Raw genomic sequence first — 20,000 nt, 5'->3', positions numbered from 1 at the left:
CTTTATAATTGTTGAAAATGATAGTCATTCACACCGGTTGTTAATCTTGTTCCTAAAGGTGCTCTACTGCAGGCCTGTAGCTACAGACAGAAATATCATAGCTAACTAAAACCACCACCTTACCGTGCTCAAATATACATTGTCCAGTATCATCCACTGAGTCCAACGATTATCTCACCTTCACTTTTTTTGAGGAGGAATGCCGGGCGGCCATTAAAGAGGAACAATAACATTAGAACCACGAGTCAGCATCGAGCGAGGTTGACCTCTGATGTAGACCATAGATTATATTGGCCTACTCTGACCTAAATCACCGCAGCCTAGGCGGGGGGGGGGATTCTCTGTGGTATTCCGCAATCCTGTATTAGGGATTACATCAAGCCCTGCGCAGGACGACATTCCTGCTATCATGTGCTGGGTGTAGCAAAGCCCCCCCCCCCCCCCCCCCCCCCTCCCAAACTAACCGCAGCCACGAGGCCACAAGGACGCAGGCCTCCAGCAGGCACTGTGCACATCGCTTCACATGCTGCCCACGTGCACCACAGCCTCTTCTCTTTGGCATGTGTTTGTCCAGTGTCCAGCGGAGCAACGGCGCGAGGGCTATGATGTACAATAACAGGACAGTGCATGTTTGCAGGACGCCCCCGTGTCTGTGTGGAGGATTATGAGGATGTCTCTTCTAGGGGATGGATTGCAGTAGAGCCAATCTAAAGGGAATGTCTCGACCGTTAGGAGGTCAGGGTCCCCCCCACGTGACACTCTGGGGCCTGTTTGGACGTCTCCTTAATAACCTCCACACTTCTCCCGCAGTCACCCGTCACTGCGGAGGGCTCTCTAGTATCTCTGTTGTCCTGTCAGCAGGGCACACTATGAACACTATGGAGCGGTCAGAAGGCCCAGAATAGCACTGCAGGCAGAGAGAGAGAGACACACACACACACACACACACACACACACACACACACACACACACACACACACACACACACACACACACACACACACACACACACGAAGAGAGACACACAGAGAGAGGAGAGAGACAGAGAGAGAGAAAGACACACAGAGGGAGGAGAGAGACCGAGTGAGGGAAAGACACACAGAGAGAGGAGAGAGACTGAGAGAGGTGAGAGAGACAGACAGAGAGACACACATGCACAGACACAGAGAGGAGAGGAGAGGAGAGGAGAGGAGAGGAGAGGAGAGAGAAACGGGAGAGAGAGTAAGTGCAACTTACATTCTGCAGCTTTTTTTCAGCCTCGTTCAAATCAACTCTTTGCTTGGGTCACCGGAGAACACTAGAAAGCATAGATGTATCCACACACAAACACACAGAAAAACAAGGGCTGATTCAATGTCAACTTTATTGAAAAATCATGAGTCATTGCAAGTCTATTCTTAGGTCGAGGGTATGTTTGGCCAAGTTGTGCAGGCTGAAAGCGATGCTATCCAAAGTCTAGATGCCTCGGCTAGGCATAGGCATCTGTCAATTGACTATGATATTTGGATATACCTTATCTGAGTCACACGGAATGTGCTTATGCTGCATATCATTTAGGCGTATGTAGGGTACATCTTTTTCAAACTTCATTATGCTTTCCTGATTCCACCACTGTTTTTTAATCTTTCAGGCCCGGCTCCCGTTTAGTCCAACGCAACTGGAATCGAGAATATCCCACATGGCTGAATGTGGACAATATTAGCATAAAGCTGTCAGCAAACAAGACCTTCAAGCATAAATGGATGGTGCTAGACTTGCCTACTGTGGGTGTTTCTCTGGCAGTGTCTTAGCTGGTTGTTGTGAGGAGTGAGAACGAAGCAATCAGCAAGTATACTGCCGCAGAAACTCTTGCGATAAATGGGCCCTGGAACGGGAGGAAGAGCCAAAGAAAATGGGCCCAAACAAGCGGAACAAGAACATGTCTTTCAATTCTCTTACGAAACAAATATACTTATACTATGAATGATGGAGCTGCCACCATAACGTAACAGGGTCCGTTTTCAGCCTCTATTGACCATGTGATCGGACGTCAGTAAAATTATGTTTTAATGCAATACTGACATCTGGTGGTAAGTAAAAACACAGCGCTTACTAGTATGCTGGAGAGCAGCAAAAGCCACTGCCACTTTAAAATTGTGGCATTAGTATTGTACACTTGTAAAAATCCTGAATGTAATAAAATTAAGTAAAAATGCAAGACTTTTTCTTTTTTATTGTTAAGTGCTTGAGCATTCAGAACAATGATAAAGCACAAAGGTAATGCTATCATTCATGCTGATAACAATGATGATAATAATTATTATAAACTAAACTATTCTTGCTGTTATTATTGTAAGTTGTAGCATTGATAGTAGCAATTAGTAGTAGTATTGTGGCGGGCTATAGTTTTACATTCAATAGAAAATATAACATTATAGATTACCTTATATAGCCTATATATATATGTATAAACTTCTAAAATCTGGAATGCACACGACATAAACTGGAAATGTCCGTATAGTGACTGTTACTGTAAGTAAGCTACATTTACACGATGAAGAGTTATTTTTGTAATTTTTGTCAACTTCCTCTCAGAAACCATTGCTGTAGTTTATTTGTATGGTTTGTTGCGGCCAATAATAGAGGCAGCGATATGAAGTTGTTGTCATTACCTGGCTATGGAGGTGGCCCAAAATAATCCATCTGCGAACCATTGAGGCGTTATTTAAAATGCCAATAGTCCATATAAAATATAAATAGATTTCTGTAGGAAATACAGAAATATTGATATGAAATACAACCGGAAACAGGCAATACATATATAAATGAATGAACATATGAATATATAAATGAGTCAAAACAATGAATCAATAAATAACGTTTTATAATATCTCATATCGCTCAGAGCTAAAGCACCCTGGAACAGCACAGAAACACTGAATATACAGCAGCACTAGTAATTATACGATGATCCGCAAACTTTCTAGAGCACTCTTTCCCAAAGACTGGGTCGCGACCCACATGTGGATCGCGGGAGATTTCAATTGGGTCGCCAAATTAATGTAAAATGAAAAATAAATAAGGCCTTTTGTGAATTTGGTCGCGATGGTTTGTAATTTTAAAAAAATGGGTTCCAAGAAAAAAAGTTTGAGAAATACTGTTTAGAGGATGGAAGTACAGTAGTCTCGAACTCTGTCCTCATCGATTAACTGTCGCTCCTTTCTGCATTCGGTTCCTCATGGATGGTGATCCTACTACTACCATGACCGTGGGTTCTACCCATGGACCTATTAAAGAAGATTCTACCAGAGGCATCTTACTGCTCTGGGATCTAGCGCGGCAGCAGATTTGAATCAGAAACATGTAGGCACGCATGACAAGTTCGGGAAACCCGGAAGTCGGCGGATTGCAATCATAAAATCTTGTTATTTTCGTGCTCGTGCTGGCAACTCAGCCACTTTAAAGTCGGGGCTGTCTATGGTACTTTTGAACATAAAAGTCCATCTATAAATAAATAAAATCCCCCTGCAATAAAGAAATGCTGACATTTTAAATAGAAGCCCCTTGAAATATAAAAAAGTTGCTATTCTTTAATAAAATACAATTTTTTTTAAATATTATATTTGTATTAGCTCAGGATGCCATAATAATTTATTATGAATAATAAATGGCACTCCATTGCCTTACATCAGAGTGATATATAACAGAGTGGCGACATTTCCATAGAGTGGCGAAGTCACGCCCCTTCCGGTAGAGCCCATGCATGGGACCTATATGAGATCGAAAAATATGAATGGGTTTCAATGGAGAGAAAGCAATTATTTTCTGGTCCGAGCTCTTTATATGCCCTGGATACACATATGTTGTTTGTGGATTTAAATTATAATTTTTCATGCAAAGAAAACTAAATCATTTCGCGAAGAAGTATGATAATGTTAGGTTTTGTGTGAGCTCTTCGCTGTTGTCGACGCAAATGACATACGTCACCACCCGCGCTTGGAACTCCGGTACCTCTCTGCTCCACTTCACCGGAGGGGAGGATAAAAGCATCCAAAGAGGTGAAAACCATTATAAGTCGGACTCGGGGCATGTGGAGAGTTTCAGTTATGCCGAGGGGGAGATTGTCGGTCTTGTCCACACCAGTCACACCGGCTTTTTTCAGTTAAAGCCGGTCCACGCCTTTAACTGAACAGTTGAACAATAAACGGTCATACTCTTGACATGAAAAATTATCATTTAAATCCACAAACAACATTTGTGTATCCAGGGCATATAAAGACTGGGATCAGAAAATAATTACTTTCTCTCCATTGAAACCCATTCATATATTTTTCGATCTCATAGGTCCCATGGGCTCTACTGGAAGGGGCGTACTCTATTTTCGATCTGATAGGTCCCATGGGCTCTACCGGAATGCGTAGAACCTATGGGACCTATGAGATCAAAAAGTATTGCCATTCTTTTTTTCATAAAGTCAGTTTTTGTACACCCCTTCCCCAACTTGGCAGCAATTTGGCCATGTGTGGGGAAACTCATTGACCTACAGGCTATTCAAGGTCTTATCTGATTATTTTCATTCTCCTGCAGGTGGATGCTGCTGCTGATGGATGCTGATGGCGGTGGCTGCTGCTGTACTTACTATATGTTTGCTTCGTTGTTCTTAGTCATACTTGTTCCCACTTGTTTTTGTTTCCACAAACCTCAGCCTGATATATGTGGAGAGGATTCTTTTTCTAAACAGTCAGCGTCTCAAACACTTCTTACTCCTGGCTCCAGCTTTACATGCTGCATCCTCCTTTGCAGCGTGCAGATGTTAGGCAGTGGAATCTGGATTTGCTGAAGGGTTTTATAACCAGTTGCCCATTTTATTTTTATTGTTTTACTTGTCTCCTTTCCTCGCCGTATTCCTCTCTTGTTAACACACACATATATATATATATATACACAATATTCATCCCTATTCCTTCACTTTGTTCTTGTTTTTCCAGTTGGACACACACACACACACACACACACACACACACACACACACACACACACACACACACACACACACACACACACACACACACACACACACACACACACACACACACACACACACATTCTTGTTGTCTCGCTCATTGTTTAATAAAAAAAATACTATTTCATTCATCCAAGCATAATGATTTGTTATTCTTTAATATATGCCATACTTTGTGTATGGCTTAGACTTAAAAGTATCATGGTTGGTCAGCTCCTGGCTCATCAGAAGCAGTTTCCTGGAAACTAAATGCTAAATGGACTGCTGCTACTCTGCTTTCTCAATCGCTCTCCGACCACGGGTAAATGAATTGGAATTACAAGCAAAATCAAGGAAATCCAGTCGTAGTTGCTCAAAAAATAAAATCTTGAATCGTCTTTGATTTCAGAACAGATGTAGCAAGGTAAAAGTTAAGGTTAAGCCACTAAAGTCAGTAGCCTAGTGCTACCCATACTTACACAAACTGAAGCTTTCCCTCAAACTTAAAAATGTATCTAAATAACTTTCAGTTGTCACCCTACCACCCCAAATGTAAAACTGACATTTACAAATATGCAACAATAGTCAGAAATGTACTTGGGTATGTGTTGTTTTTTTAAATATATTTACCATTCAAGTCACTCTCATAGAAGAACATGGCAGCGCGGCGTCTTTAGAATTATTCAGGCTTACATGAACCACGTGACCACCCCGCCGGCGAGATCACAGATCTCTCTGGCTCTGCCACTCTCTGCCTTACATCAACGTCCCCGCCATATTTGAGAGGCAAAAAGTGGCCCGTAAAGAAATATGCTAAAAGGTAAAAGGTTTTTGCTTTACCCCACGGAGATCATAAGCCACTGAATAGAAATGACTTATTGTAATCGGTTGAGAAATGTAAATTTTGCAGGGATTGTTATCCAAAAAAACACCAGCTCCTCCCTTTACTGTTAACAGTCAAGTTTATGACTTCAATATGGCGGCGTTAGCCACTGCGGCGATCTAAAGGCCAATGCAGCGTTTATATATATGGTACACCAGCGAGGGGGTTGGGGATTCAGACCACACCTACAATCATGCGTCATATTAATATACTTTTCGAAATTATCCTTCCAAGATATTCATTAGGTGTGTGGTTGTCGTCCATCCCTTTAATGGTTTTATAAGGGTGCGTTTTAAAATATAGTTTTGATATGCTTCTCCTGAGCAGAGCTGAACAAAGAACTTAAACAATCCTGCAACACTAATATTTGAGGTTCATTTCAGCATTATTTGTTTATTAAATTATTAGTTTCAGGGAGGAAATTAATTAGGAGAAGCTAAAACCTGTTCAATAGTTTGTAGAACATGTTTTGCTACAATATTAAAATGGATGTATTTATTCAACCCTAAGTTTCTGGTGTGTGTGTGTGTGTGTGTGCGTGCGTGCGTGCGTGCGTGCGTGCGTGCGTGCGTGCGTGCGTGCGTGCGTGCGTGCGTGCGTGCGTGCGTGCGTGCGTGCGTGCGAGCGAGCGTGCGTGCGTGCGTGCGTGTGTGTGTGTGTGTATCTGTGTGTGTGAGTGTGTCTGTATGTGCTTGAATGTGTGTGTGTGTGTGTGTGTGTGTGTGTGTGTGTGTTTTCATTTGTATCTGTGTGGGTGTGTCAGTGTGTGTCTAATATTCCCATAAAGGTCCCCACAGATCCTCTCCACTCATCAGCTTTATTACCGTTTATCTTTTTCCTGAAAGCTGTTCACTTCCTGTTTCCCTTTAACCCCTCCCTTTGTCCATCTCTGCTCAGCACCCTGCAAATTACAGTGCACCTTAACTCATACTAATGAGTATGGGTATTTGCACCCGCTGAACCCTCAAAGTCCCCTATAGACCCCCTCTACCCAAACCCCTACTTAACGGCCTCATAGCCCTCCCCCCAAACCCTTTCATATCCTGTTCCTCCATTCTCTATAGAATTCAGTAGGAGCATGTCCTTAGGCCTCTCCTGCAATCAATAAGATTCATTACCGCAGTGCATGGCTGGAGGGGAAAGAAAGGAGACCACTCCATGGTGTTGAAGCCCAGGGTTAATTATTCTTTAGTCGCATGTGATTAGTGTTTACCTGGCCCTCTCCAAGGCTGAGAGGTCATTTAAAATTTTGCGCTAGAACTGGATTCATAGATTGTTTTGCTTATGGCCTCCGTTGTTAATGAATTAGGTATTTTTTCCTGACTGTGACATTTATTAAATTACCCTTCTCTCATGCAGAACAAACGATGTATTGGAAAAAACTGTATTAGGCTTTGACCCTTGGGGCAGGACAATAATTCACTGTCATATATCGTCACCGAAATACAGCTACGTATAAAGACACCGAATTTAACATTATTAATATACTACAACTTTTCAATTTTTTCCAGCCCCTACTGCGGACAAATAGTGGGTGTGAGTAATGCTTACTTGGGAATCGTACCTATGATATGAAAGACATGACAATTTTTAACGATAATAATACATTTGACTGTTTAAACATCATAGGGCATTTATTAGATCATATTAACGAAATATTAACCAAATTGAGCTTTGATACACTAGTTATAACCATACTGTGCCATATCTCTACAAGTGAAATGAGGCTCATGAGTTGTATCTCAGGTGACCTTTTGCTTATCTCATTGGAAGTGTAACATAAATCCTGGCTAGTTCATCTGTTATCAACCTTGGGGGTTTTTTACATTGCTTTTGATTATAGTGCTGCAATGAGTGTCCTGTGAGGATCAATTCATTGTATCGGTCCTGAGAGTTGGCTGACATTGGCGTCCCTCCCTCACCCTGATATTTTGAAGGATGCTTGCTGATTGGACACCGGGCCAGTTGCCAACCTCGTTCATTAACTTAAGATGTGGAAGGTCACACTGCAATGAGCTAACCATGCACTTGCTAAGGAAATGCAAAGGCTTTGTTTACGACATGATAATCTATTGTCATGATTGTTCTTGGAACGAACACAGAAACACATTAATCCCACAAAGCCCGGAAGCATCCCACTCATGACTCTAGCGATCAAAATAGAATATGCAGCACACGCACAATGGCTCCTTATGCTAGGAGGACAACAAGAGCAAGGAGAGGTTGTGTTGGGTATGTGAGTAGTGTGTGTCTATAAGTTGAGGGGCATCATATGCTTCCATATCTTCATGCCAGTTAGGCAATTGAAAAGGGAAACTGCATTCTGAAGGAAATCTTTGCTGCTATCTAATATCATGGTCATTATATTCTATACTTTCTTTCGGTGATTGTCTGAATGGGAATAGCTTGACAACGGATCGATTACAACCGGCTTTGCACCCGGAGTGACTTTAAAGCTTCACCGCTGGACCTATGGCTCCATCTTCTGGAATAAAATGAAGTGTGCTGCCCTTTAGTGACGGCCTGCGCAGGGAGCCTGGGAGTTGGTGCATGGAGCTGTGGTCTATCCACGGCTGAATTATGGAGACATTGAGCAAGATATTGAAGAGAAATCCCATTAGGGGTCTGGATCTGTAGTCATACTGCTATTTCCAGTATTGAAAAAAGGGGATGAAAAATTATATCTATAATATAAAATCTCAATGTAACAATTTGAGGCCTCTCATTTCTGTGGCAATATCACTACATTTATATTTATGTTAAACGGTCAGATTAAAATCTATGTATTTATTTCAAGGTTGTGAAGGCTATTGCGTGGATTTTAGATTAAGGAAATTTAACTTTCCTATAAAAATATATAAAATTATTCCATAACACCAATGATGTTGTTAATTTCATGTCGAGCCATGCTTTACTGTAGGTTGGTTATTTTATCATCCAAACCATCATCATTTAAATCAGTACATAACCAAATCCTTTATTATCCACAATAACATTAATTTATTTAAACTAACAATGTGACAAGAGCATTACAGATGCAGTATTAATGACCAAAACCAACAGAGGGAGCTCATTCTAAGTTTCCCTGCTCTATAACACACTTTTCAATCAAATAAACGCTTCATTGCTTCACCTCAAATTTTCCAGAGCCAACAGTAAGCCCTGACCAGGTTTTTTTGGCCTCTAATTCCTGTGCTCTATGTCTATTTTAAAAAAGAAAGTCTTACGTAGAGAGCCCAAGAAGTGAGAGCAATAAATACACGCTCATGACTTTATCGAGAGATAACATCTTATAATAAAAAACTTCTTCACCTTCGACTGTGTTTGAAACTCGGAATACAAGGTAATAATAATGATAATTACAAAGCCAGTAAACCCTGATAGCAATGCCCTCTGAGCCCCAGTCCAAAGATCAGTACACCGCCAGGCAACTATCAGCTCCTCTAACAACGAATCCATACACAGACCCGGCAGGCAGCCATGACGGACCAGCAGGACTGGGGGAATCCATCCAAGAGAAAAGGGGTAAGTACTGAACCTTTTTCACAGCCCCTCTCCCCACTGATGTTTTGATGTCATATTAAAGTAGTGAGTACGATTATAGGTAAAATAATATGACCAAACTGTGGTGACAAGCTTTGAGGTTCCTAGCTGGGATGATTGAATTTAATACATTTTCCTGATATCCACTGACAGAGATTGACTGCGGTCCTCGTCTTGGCCACGCTCATTTCTGCATTCGGTTCCTCCTTCCAATACGGGTACAATGTGGCCGTGGTCAACTCCCCTTCACTGGTAAACTAAACCACCCCGTCGCTCCACCATTTAACACTCCATCCACAACACAGTGGTCCATAGGGGACCTCACTGTCCTGATTTGCTGTTACTCTGTGCAGTTCATGAAGGCCTTCTATAACTCCACCTATATGGAGCGCTATGGCGTACCGATGGAAGAGGAGGTGCTGACTCTGCTGTGGTCCCTCTCCGTCTCCATGTACCCTCTGGGGGGCTTGCTGGGCTCTCTCATGGTGGCCCCCCTGGTCAACAAACTGGGGAGGTAACGCACAAGAAGGGCGATTTTGGGTTTCACTAGCATGGACTTCTCTAGTGATTAAGCCAACATTTAGTTGTACGGGTTACCTAAACGTTAGCAATAATAAGATCATGTAATTTGAGAACTTCATAACCAAGATGAAAGGTTCCAACAGAACCACAACACACGACACACAGGAAAATAAACACCCACACGCACAAACACACAAATGGGAATAATCATCGGAAAACGTCAGTAAAGTGCCAAAGTAATGTCAACATTTAATATCTTCATCATCAGTCTTTTTACTATCTATTGTACATTGCTTGGTGAGTCAATGACGTGAGGCCGACGTCTGTGATCACCTGACAGGAAGGGAACCCTCCTCTTCAACAACATCTTCTCCATCGTCCCTGCCGTGATGATGGGGGTCAGCGAGACCATCCGGTCCTATGAGATCATCATCGTGGCCAGGGTTCTGGTTGGCATATGTGCCGGTCAGAGCAACACTAACAGTCCTTATTGAAGTGTTTCTGATTGACACAGTGTTTCCTTGTGTCTGATGGTCCTGCCCCATCGCCAGGTCTGTCCTCTAACGTGGTGCCCATGTACCTGGGGGAGATCTCCCCAAAGAACCTGCGGGGGGCCCTCGGCATCGTGCCCCAGCTGTTCATCACCATTGGGATCCTCAGCGCCCAGGTGCTGGGCATCAGGAACATCCTAGGGAACAGCACAGGTCTGGGCCCATATATATATTTATCTACGTGTATATGATCTATACTGTATTAAACCGTATACATCCTCAGAGCGCTGAGTCACATTATGCAGTATCATGACATTGATATTGGGGATCCACAATTGGCGGGCCGTTTTTTTTTTTTTTAAAAGATGTATACATCTTTTAACAGGGTCTGACTGGTTGATTGATTGGTTGAGTGCTGATGTAATGTCTGACTGAGTAAACTGACTGACTCTCTGTCTGTCTGTTTGTTCGTCTGTGTTCATGACTGTCTGCTTTACTGTCTGGCTGCCAATCTGTCTGTCTGCCCATCTGTCTCTGTCTGTCTGCCTATCTGTCTGTCTGTCTGCCTGTCTAACTGTCTGCCTGTTTGTCGGTCGGTCTGTCTGTCTTGTCTGTCGGTCTACCCGTCTGTCTGCCTATCCATCTGTTTGTATGTCAACTTGTCTGACTGTCTGCCTGTTTGTCCGTCGGTCTGTCTGTCTGTGTCTGTCTGTCTGTCTGTCGGTCTACCCGTCTGTCTGTCCGTCGGTCTGTCTGTCTGTCTGTCGGTCGGTCTACCCGTCTGTCTGTCTGTCGGTGTGTCTGTCTGTCTGTCTGCCCTCTCCCCCAGGCTGGCCTCTGATGCTGGGTCTGACGGGTATCCCTGCCGTGGTGGAGCTACTGCTGCTGCCGCTGTTCCCAGAGAGCCCCCGGTACCTGCTCATCCAGAGAGGGGATGACACCACCGCAAGGAAAGGTAAAGGAACGGGACTCTCAATCAGGTCCTATCTTACAGTAAGATAAGATCAAATGTGCACCGTACATCTGATTAAATGATGGGATAACACAAATACCTGAATAGATCTATTACACTAACATCTATTTAAAGGAAAGGGTGGCACACTACTAGGTAGGGCAGTAAGACCTGGGGGCTAGCTCAGACCTGTTTACAGTAAATTGAATACTTTTAAAACCCTACTTTTTCTAACACTGTCTTTATGTATTCCCCCCCCCCGTCTCCGCCCCCCCAGCACTGCAGCGTCTGCGGGGCTGGGAGGAGGTGGACGAGGAGCTGTCCGAGATGCGTCTGGAGAACCAATCGGAGCGGGCGGAGGGCCAGCTGTCTGTGGTCCGCCTGCTGTCCCAGGCCTCCCTCCGCTGGCAGCTCACCTCCATCATCGTCATGAACATGGGCCAGCAGCTCTCGGGGGTCAACGCGGTGAGACCCCCCGAGCCCCGTCCTGGACTGCCGCTACATTGGTTCATCTTTTATGAAATACTCGCGTGTTTTGTGTCTAGCCAACCTCAGATAGATGCTTACCTGCAGGGCTTTAGATGTCGTTGTTGAGGAACAACACAGAAAGGCAAGAAACAGAGCTGTCCTGTCAGCAAACCCCGTGATTCATTCCACCATCATCATTTTTTCCCGAAAACAGCCGTGTTCGGCAGAAACAAGGAAGGGAAGGTCTTACAGCTTCTACCTTAAAGCTTCCTCCGTGTTGTGTAATACTGAACTTATACAGACTAATTAATCATACTATTGTGCTTACTAAAGCAACAGGGCAGACTACATAATCGCATAGTTCAGCCTTGCTCCCACCATTCAGCAAATAATAGGCTAAACAATTATTTTGGGGTAAAGTAAATTAAATTGGTTTATTTCAGTCACAGCTAGTCAGGGAGTTATACATGTGTTTATTGATGTATTTGACGCTGTAATCCTACACATGCCTATGTTTACAAGTGATATTAATTGCTCCTAGATCTACTACTATGCAGACAGCATCTATGCCTCAGCCGGTGTCCAGGAGAACCACATCCAGTTTGTTACCGTGGGGACAGGGGCAGTCAACGTCGTCATGACCATTGCGGCTGTAAGTACGCTGCTCACCAGAACGATGTGTGTTAGTGTTGAGGGAAAGCAGAATGCAGGCTTCATCTATTGTCCATCCAGTGTGGACTAAAAGTGGTCTGATTTAAACATGTTCAACTGATTTTCTGTGTCCTTACACAGTAAGTGGATTTGGCTAATTCCCAACGGACAGCTTTATTCTTCACTTTTTAATGAGTTTTTATATTGGTTGTTTCAAAGTCAACCTTTGCACTGGATGGCTTCTTGAGGGTTGTTGTTTTTTTTGGGGGGGTTTTGTCATTAAAATGTATTTTAAATGTTTTAATTAATATGGACGTTATAATCCCAGGTGTTCATTGTAGAGGCCGCAGGTCGAAGGCTTCTTTTGCTGATCGGGTTTGGGATCTGCTGTGCAGCGTGTGTTTTACTCACCATAGCCCTCAAATTCCAGGTAACATTTGGTTTAAGTTACCCAATATAGTGGGAAAACATAACGCTGCTGCCATCTACAGGCTATCATAAACATCCCACTTCTCATTTATTTTGACATTGGTGCGTTCCCATTCTTATCTTGCTGTACACTCTTGGCAGTGCCCCGTTCTCAGAAGGGCTGCCTGTGTGTCTGTGTGTAGTCCCCAATAGTAACAAATAGAAAGTAATACCTCATAGCACCCCATCCATTGTCCATGTGTGGCACATTGGCACAGGCGAAATATTCATTGTAGATTATAATAAGAGCAGATATCGAAAAGCTACAGTGTTTCTATAGAAATACTGCATTAGCAATTCTGCTATATACTGTTATGTAGCAGATGTAACAAATATAGTAACAAATATAGTTCTCTGGTGGCTCATGCATGGGTCATTCATTAGCTGTGCATATACAAGGTGGAGCGTCTTCTTGTCTACATGCCCTGAATGGTATGGTTTCTTTAGTGTTCGTAATCCTTTGAAGGCCTCATAGTTAACAGGATGGCGGGCTGTTTTGTTGCCATGTGTCTTCACAGGAGAGCTTATCCTGGATGCCCTATCTCAGCATAGCCTGTATCATCATCTACGTCATTGGCCACGCCATAGGCCCCAGTGAGTGATCCTGTGACCCTGTGGTTGTTTACGCACACACTCATCAAACCATGGCGCCCCATTAGCCGAGTGTTGTTTGGATATGTGTTGACGTATAATAATGCATTTTTAAGCTAAAGGCCTGACAAATGATCCTCTTCCTCCATTAGTGAGCCCTTGCTCCTCGTAGACTACGGTGACATGTACCAGACACGGTGCCGGGAGGTTAAACCCTGTCCGACCGCATCTTCCGTGCGTATCTAGGTCCCATTCCCTACGTGGTGACTACGGAGATCTTCAGGCAGTCGTCCAGGCCGGCTGCCTTCATGGTGGCGGGATCAGTCCACTGGTTGTGCAACTTCACTGTGGGACTGGTGTTCCCCTTCCTAGAGGTAAGGCCTACAAGATGAAAAAGGCCTCTGATGAGTAGACCCTTCCGATATTCTCAATAACACACGACCATGATCATGATGGGGATCATGGTCATGATCACCATTGTCATCATCGTCATCATAATAATCCTGAACCATATTATTGCTATAAACATCAATAATAAGGCTGTTTTCAGGAAATGCTTTGAATGGATGTCTATGTTTATAGACTCTTTTGGCTTTGGCTCACCAAAGTAAACACCCATTTTCTTTTCATGTATACTTCCTCCTTGTTCAAGCTCCATTTACCATCTTAAAAGTAAAAAAGGATGGAGAAGGCGATGTTTTCGCCCAGTTACTACAACCCATCCCTATGAGGTACAAAAATGTACAATCCAAAAGTCCAAAACCCTTTCGGTTTGGCAAGCGCAAAATGTCACAAGACATTCGTGTTGTATTGAACCTCAAAGAAGAACCCAGCACTAAGTCCCCCCAAAACCCCCAGGAACCAGAAACAGATCATGCTATGTGGCCCGGCTCCAGGTGATGGTGATGGGTGTTCGGGCCTTCATCCCAGCAGTAGCACACGGTGCATGCCGTGGCTGCAGACCATCAAGGGTTTAGTTCCCTCTTCCCTCTTCCAATAACAACCTTGTTCCTTTTTCTCCAGAGAGGCCTGGGCCCGTACAGCTTCATCATCTTCTCCGGCATCTGCCTGGCCACGTTCATCTACATATGGATGGTTGTGCAGGAGACCAAGAACAAGACCTTCCTAGAGATCAGCCAGATGTTCGCCAAGAAGAACAAAGTGGAGATCAAGCAGGCCTACGGGGACGAACCGCTGAAGGGCAGCGAAGTGGGACCGGAGGATGTACTATCTGACACTGCTTTTTAGAGGAAACCGAGAGCATTCAGGAGGGAGAGGTGGGAGGAAGTCTCCCCTGCTGTGCCAACGTCTGAGGCAACTGGAGCTGGTTAGAATTGACTTTTTTTCATTACATCAAACGAACACCAAGGCTTCTGTGTGTCTCCGTTCCAAAACATTAAAGACCGTTGTGTACATTTCTGTTTGGATGGAAGGTTCTGTTTAGTAGAGCCATTTTGATATGCCACAAGGGCTTATACAATTTAACTTGTGTTTGTGTGTATGCCTGAAGTCATCACAAGAGCCATTCATTTTTTTCAGAATTGTTTATTGCTGATACAAAAAAGTGATATTAAATTCATGACTGACACTGTGGTTGATAGTTCTTAACTATTGTGATATACTAAACATTCTCTAAAACGCTCTAAACTAACCATACAGAACTCATATTCTTTTCAAATGTTCACATTCACCGTGGGCTAATATTTTTATATAGAAATATTGAAGGCCTTGCAAAGAAAAACTCGAGAGGATTCAGGAGTTGAGTGTCGAGCGAAGGGGGTGGTGGTGGGGGGGATTTCACTTGCACCGGGCGTCGTTGTCGATCTCCACCCCGCCGTACAGGCTGAGCGGCGTGGCGCCCCAGCTGAACACGTTGCCCGCCACCGTGGCGTTCCTCTCGCACGACAGCTGCTCCCGCACCTCGGCCTTGCTCAGCACGTAGTCCCACACGTTGACGTCCGTCATGCGGCCCAAGAAGGCGTCCGTGTTGGAGATGCCGAGGAAGCCGTCCTGGTCCTTGCCCAGGACGAAGACCCCCCCCGTGCTGATGGAGTATCCGCTCCTCAGGAACTGCTGCTCCTCCCCCAGCTGCCCGTTGATCCACAGCTCGGCGGCGCCTGAGTGCGACGACCACGTGACGCAGTAGTTGGCCCAGTCGGGCGACTGGAAGCCGTGCGGCAGGTTGACGAACTCGTTGCCGATCCAGAGGCCCACCTCGTAGCCCACGTTGATCACGAGCTCGTTGTCCACGCCGGCGCTGGAGTAGGACATGACGGTGTGGACGGTGCCGGGCTGGGGCCGCACGTGCATGCAGGCGGTGAAGGCGTGCAGGTCCATGGGGTGGACGAGGCGGGCCAGGGCGTAGCTGCCGGCGTTACGCTCTGGGAAGTGTAGCACGAGGGAGGAGAACGCTTGGGGTTCTAAGAGGAGTGCACACACACACACACACACACACACACACACACACACACACACACACACACACACACACACACACACACACACACACACACACACACACACACACACACACACACACACACACACACACACACACACACACACACACACACACACACACACACACACAACCCTTTGGGTTAGGATTGTGGTGACGAAAAGACAAAGCCACGTTCTTCCTTAGAAAATGGCACGCATTACATATTTGTTCATCTTGTTTAAGGCATTGAACAGGAGGAAATCACTGGACACTCACCATGGCTGGATCTCCTAGAGTCGTGTCTTTCATCTGAGGAATTATACAAACACAAAACGAGCCAGGTCAACCAATTGTAAACACTATTCACCAATTGTATTACCAGAGAAATGCCTTCTGGGAAGAAAAGTACTGGGGAAAAAAACCAGTTCAGACTCGTTCAGAAATTTATGCTCGTTTTGATAGTTGATGCTGACAGCACACTGTCCACTCACTCGAATGAATGTGTTTTCCTAGAGACGTTATTATGTTCTCGATTCTCAAGAGCTTCGACTCGATTTCATCCTGCCGACAAAACGCTGAGAGGGAACAAGATAAACAAACGTGAATAAACATTTTGAAACAGATTTACTTCTCAATTAATAAAAGGCTTTGGGGTTCAGGATAAGGTCTATGGAAATTGGCCTTAGTTTGGTCACATCGTGTTTCAGTTGAATTTGAAGGCCACATACTGCCTTTCCCGAGGCGAGGCAGGAAGGAGGACTCGACCACACGATCGTTGAGGGGCTGGGCCATGCGGTAATCATTCCATATGGTCTTGTTGTTATGGTCCATCAGTGTGCTTTCCAGCTTCCTGATCTGAGAGATAAGGGATGAGAAGTTTACACTCTGGGTGGAGAACTAAAAAACACAACTCGGATGCTGCTGATACCGCCTTTCGGGATCAGGATACATTGCAGAGAGTGGTCTATCAGTGTTCTGTGATAAAATATAGAGAGGAAATTATTTTAAGGGTTCTGAAATAACATATTTGGAGAAATAAACATAACTCAAATAAATAAATATGAAAACAAAAACCTCACTTGAAATGACCAATTTGTATTTCATTCATATGTATATAATTTATTTATTTATTCTAATTGAAGTCCTGGAGTCCTCTCTCTTAAGTCTTCACCGTTAAGACAGGAATGTGTTTGGAGAACCCCCTCCCTGCCCTCTAAAGCCAGTGTCAGGGGATAGAGTGGTACCTGGTTGTGGGAGAGAGTGATGGGGGTGTCAAACACTGTCCACAGGATGCTCTCGTAGCAGGGAGGCGTGGTGAGGGAGCCCTGGTACCTGAAGAAGTGGTTGATGTTCTCCGGGAGCATGGAGCGCACGTCGATGTGCGAGATGTTCATAGCGTGACCTGGGAGGGGCGTGGGGCGTTGTTATGAAGTAACATCACAGTTTCCTGTTACAGTTTAAGTAAATAATGTGTCATAAGCAATGTTTCAACACGTATGCAGCTTCACAGGTTGGTGATTCACTTTATTGGCTGAGAATAGGCGAGAAAGCGAGTTCCACACTAGTGTAGGGTAGGATCAGGGCTGGTCTGTCTCATACCGTTATCACATATTATTATGTTATTACCTGCAGCAAGGACACTGTAATGTGGTAGTGCATAAAAAAACTCCAGCGACCAACAACATAATCCACAATCCAACTGTCTGCTACGTCTGTTGCATTGGGTTCCGTCCATGGAAGGAAGTAACTCACCTGCATACTTGATGCGGGCCAGATTGGAGATGAAATCGCTGTAATAAGTGTTCTCGAAGTGCCCATCCTGATAAAAACACATGGGCAAACTATATCAAAACATAAACGACAAATGAGACCTAGCATCAGGGGATGTGTGTGCATCGGTTCTTCTACCAAGTTTGTGTGGATTGATTGGTTGGTTGCCTGCATGAACACTGACCAGTACATCGAATACATTTTCTGTGATGTACTGGTTGCCCATTCAGGTTTTTAACTGAAATAGGACTCCTCCCATAGTATGCTAAAAGACCTGGGTAGTCACGTATTCACCCCGAGACCCTCTAAGTGTTTTGCCTATGAAGTTTACAGTCAAGGGGTTAGGGGTTTGAACGATTCAATAAATTCAGCTGGTCTGATATTTGATGAGGGCATATAGGTCAGTGTAATTCAATGAGATTTTCATTTTCAAACTAGTAAAAACAAGATGAAAAGTAATGTGTACCTTACTATGTACCTTATCGCGCCAAACATGTGCAAACAGCTATTACCATGGTGAAATCAAACTTCACCCTCTCATATAAACCATGGTAAATTAAGACAATTGAGTCTAATGGTTTTTACATAATGTTCTTCTTCATTGTCAAGGGTAGTCAGTAAAATAGTGAGGGTGCAGTATTTTTGGACTGCAACCAAACAGCTTTGGTTCCCATATCATCGGCTTTGTATTGCTTTCCCGAAGCTTTCCCAAATTGCAAGATGTGAACGTCGATTGTTGTGTTTGCTCCCGTGTTATTGGTCTAGATTCAACAAGGCTCATGGGTTAGAAGATAAATCAAAACTTTAAACATGGAACTAATCATTTTGGGGCTATAAAATAGAATTGCGGACAACAATTCTTTAAATTGGTCCAGAATTGAGTTTGAAGGCTGATTAGTAATCCACTAACACAGGCTGTTTGTGGATTACGTGCTGGAACTGCTCAGGTCTTTAGGAATCTCTGTGAGTATGGTCTGGACAGACGATACAATTAAAACATCATATGTTCTCATCTACAAGAAAAGTGCCATCAAGTGGCCATACAATTAGATGTAATGAAATGTTTGGTCTGTGCTACGTTCCTAGAATATTGCATTAACTGGGCCCCTGGTCGGGCATAAATAAACCGGTCACTCTTTTTTTTCTGCACAACATTACACTGCTACCCAGACAGATGTCTTTTACACAGTTGCCACAGCAATGGTCTCTCCCGGGTTCAAAATGCAAGCCTGTGACAAGCGCTCAATAGCAGCTCTTACTGGGCCAAGTAGGAAACACATTACTGTATCAGACCCTTTTAGGCCAATAGGTCAATGGGAAACTAATCTCCGACCCAGAAGTCTTACTAGGTAATCGTAAAACTTTTGGACTGATGTTGCACAGAGCCCTGGCCGGAAACCAATAGATTGCTCATTTCCTGAAAGGGAGTGGATCAACCTTTCAAAACAGCCATATTCGATGTTGATGTAAAACCTGTATTGGGTGTTGGGCGTATAAGACTAACAAAGTAAACAAATGTATCATCAAGACAAGGTTAAGTCTTTAAGTCAAGTTGTTTGGCTTATTGTTTTTTTTCTAGCTAATCCCAGGCAGAGCGATGGGGATGATAAGATGAAGTGTTTTCAAGAAAAAAATATATATATTTACCTCGTAGAAGAATGCGAGCACTGCCAGGCCGTCTGGCTTGTCTCGGGCCTCCTTAAAGCTCTTGTACTTGTCAGAGTTGTAATGGACGACGTGGAGCTGGGACACACACGATGAGAAGACGCAAAACACATTATCAAACTATGTCCCTCACCTGCTGTTCATTTAGACCGTTCCATAACCATGTAGCGTCCGTCCAATTGGTATTTGATATTCTCATATACTGCTTAAAGAGAGTTTGGTCCAGTTGGAAGAAGGTAAAGACAATGCTGGTGCCTGATTTCATCCTTGGATCTCCATTTAAAAATGTATTTTATTAGTATAAGATCAAAATGTTTTTGTTTACCAATAGCAAGTGCATAGAAAGTATCAGCAGTGTATACAATCATCCTAACCCTTAAACATGTTGAAATATAACATTACATTTAATGGTTTTCTCATGGTTTACCACAACTAAGATGGAAGATATGGAACATATCATAATATATAAATGTATATGAGCAATGTCTTGAGGAGCACCTCTGCCATGTATCGGATGCCGTCCAAGGTGTGCTCGGCCCCGCTTTCCTCCAGGTCCCAGCCCCCCCAGTGCAGA

General features: G+C 43.9%; 2 protein-coding genes and 1 long non-coding RNA gene across 3 annotated transcripts in view; 2 read left to right on the top strand and 1 right to left on the bottom strand.

Annotated features, from left to right (window-relative positions):
• The window catches only part of LOC130383905 (uncharacterized), a 5,533-nt gene extending 1,856 nt beyond the window's left edge, over positions 1 to 3,677 (top strand). The window contains exon 3 of the long non-coding RNA XR_008895858.1: positions 1,632 to 3,677. This is a non-coding gene — a long non-coding RNA (uncharacterized LOC130383905). The remainder of the gene's footprint in view (positions 1 to 1,631) is intronic.
• Positions 3,678 to 9,330: 5,653 nt separating this feature from the next.
• LOC130383898 (solute carrier family 2, facilitated glucose transporter member 5-like) lies at positions 9,331 to 15,162 on the top strand. The gene is made up of 12 exons (XM_056591794.1): positions 9,331 to 9,390; positions 9,562 to 9,660; positions 9,762 to 9,922; positions 10,271 to 10,395; positions 10,482 to 10,634; positions 11,251 to 11,376; positions 11,651 to 11,838; positions 12,383 to 12,493; positions 12,821 to 12,922; positions 13,479 to 13,554; positions 13,798 to 13,925; positions 14,575 to 15,162. Exons 1-12 carry the CDS (start codon positions 9,346 to 9,348, stop codon positions 14,797 to 14,799), a joined length of 1,539 nt encoding a protein of 512 aa, XP_056447769.1. The 5' UTR covers positions 9,331 to 9,345; the 3' UTR covers positions 14,800 to 15,162.
• The window catches only part of ca6 (carbonic anhydrase VI), a 6,283-nt gene continuing 1,353 nt past the window's right edge, over positions 15,071 to 20,000 (bottom strand). Inside the window, exons 3-10 of the mRNA XM_056591782.1 lie at positions 19,925 to 20,000; positions 19,409 to 19,504; positions 17,744 to 17,810; positions 17,236 to 17,393; positions 16,720 to 16,846; positions 16,483 to 16,566; positions 16,268 to 16,300; positions 15,071 to 15,971 (exon numbers count right to left, since the gene is read on the bottom strand). The exon at positions 19,925 to 20,000 is cut by the window's right edge and continues 73 nt beyond it. Of these exons, the coding sequence (XP_056447757.1) occupies positions 15,349 to 15,971; positions 16,268 to 16,300; positions 16,483 to 16,566; positions 16,720 to 16,846; positions 17,236 to 17,393; positions 17,744 to 17,810; positions 19,409 to 19,504; positions 19,925 to 20,000 (1,264 nt within the window). The 3' untranslated portion in view covers positions 15,071 to 15,348. The remainder of the gene's footprint in view (positions 15,972 to 16,267; positions 16,301 to 16,482; positions 16,567 to 16,719; positions 16,847 to 17,235; positions 17,394 to 17,743; positions 17,811 to 19,408; positions 19,505 to 19,924) is intronic.

This window comes from Gadus chalcogrammus, chromosome 1 (genome assembly GCF_026213295.1).
Source record: "Gadus chalcogrammus isolate NIFS_2021 chromosome 1, NIFS_Gcha_1.0, whole genome shotgun sequence".
Classification (NCBI taxonomy): Eukaryota; Metazoa; Chordata; class Actinopteri; order Gadiformes; family Gadidae; genus Gadus; species Gadus chalcogrammus.
This window is presented reverse-complemented; position numbering and strand designations above follow the sequence as displayed.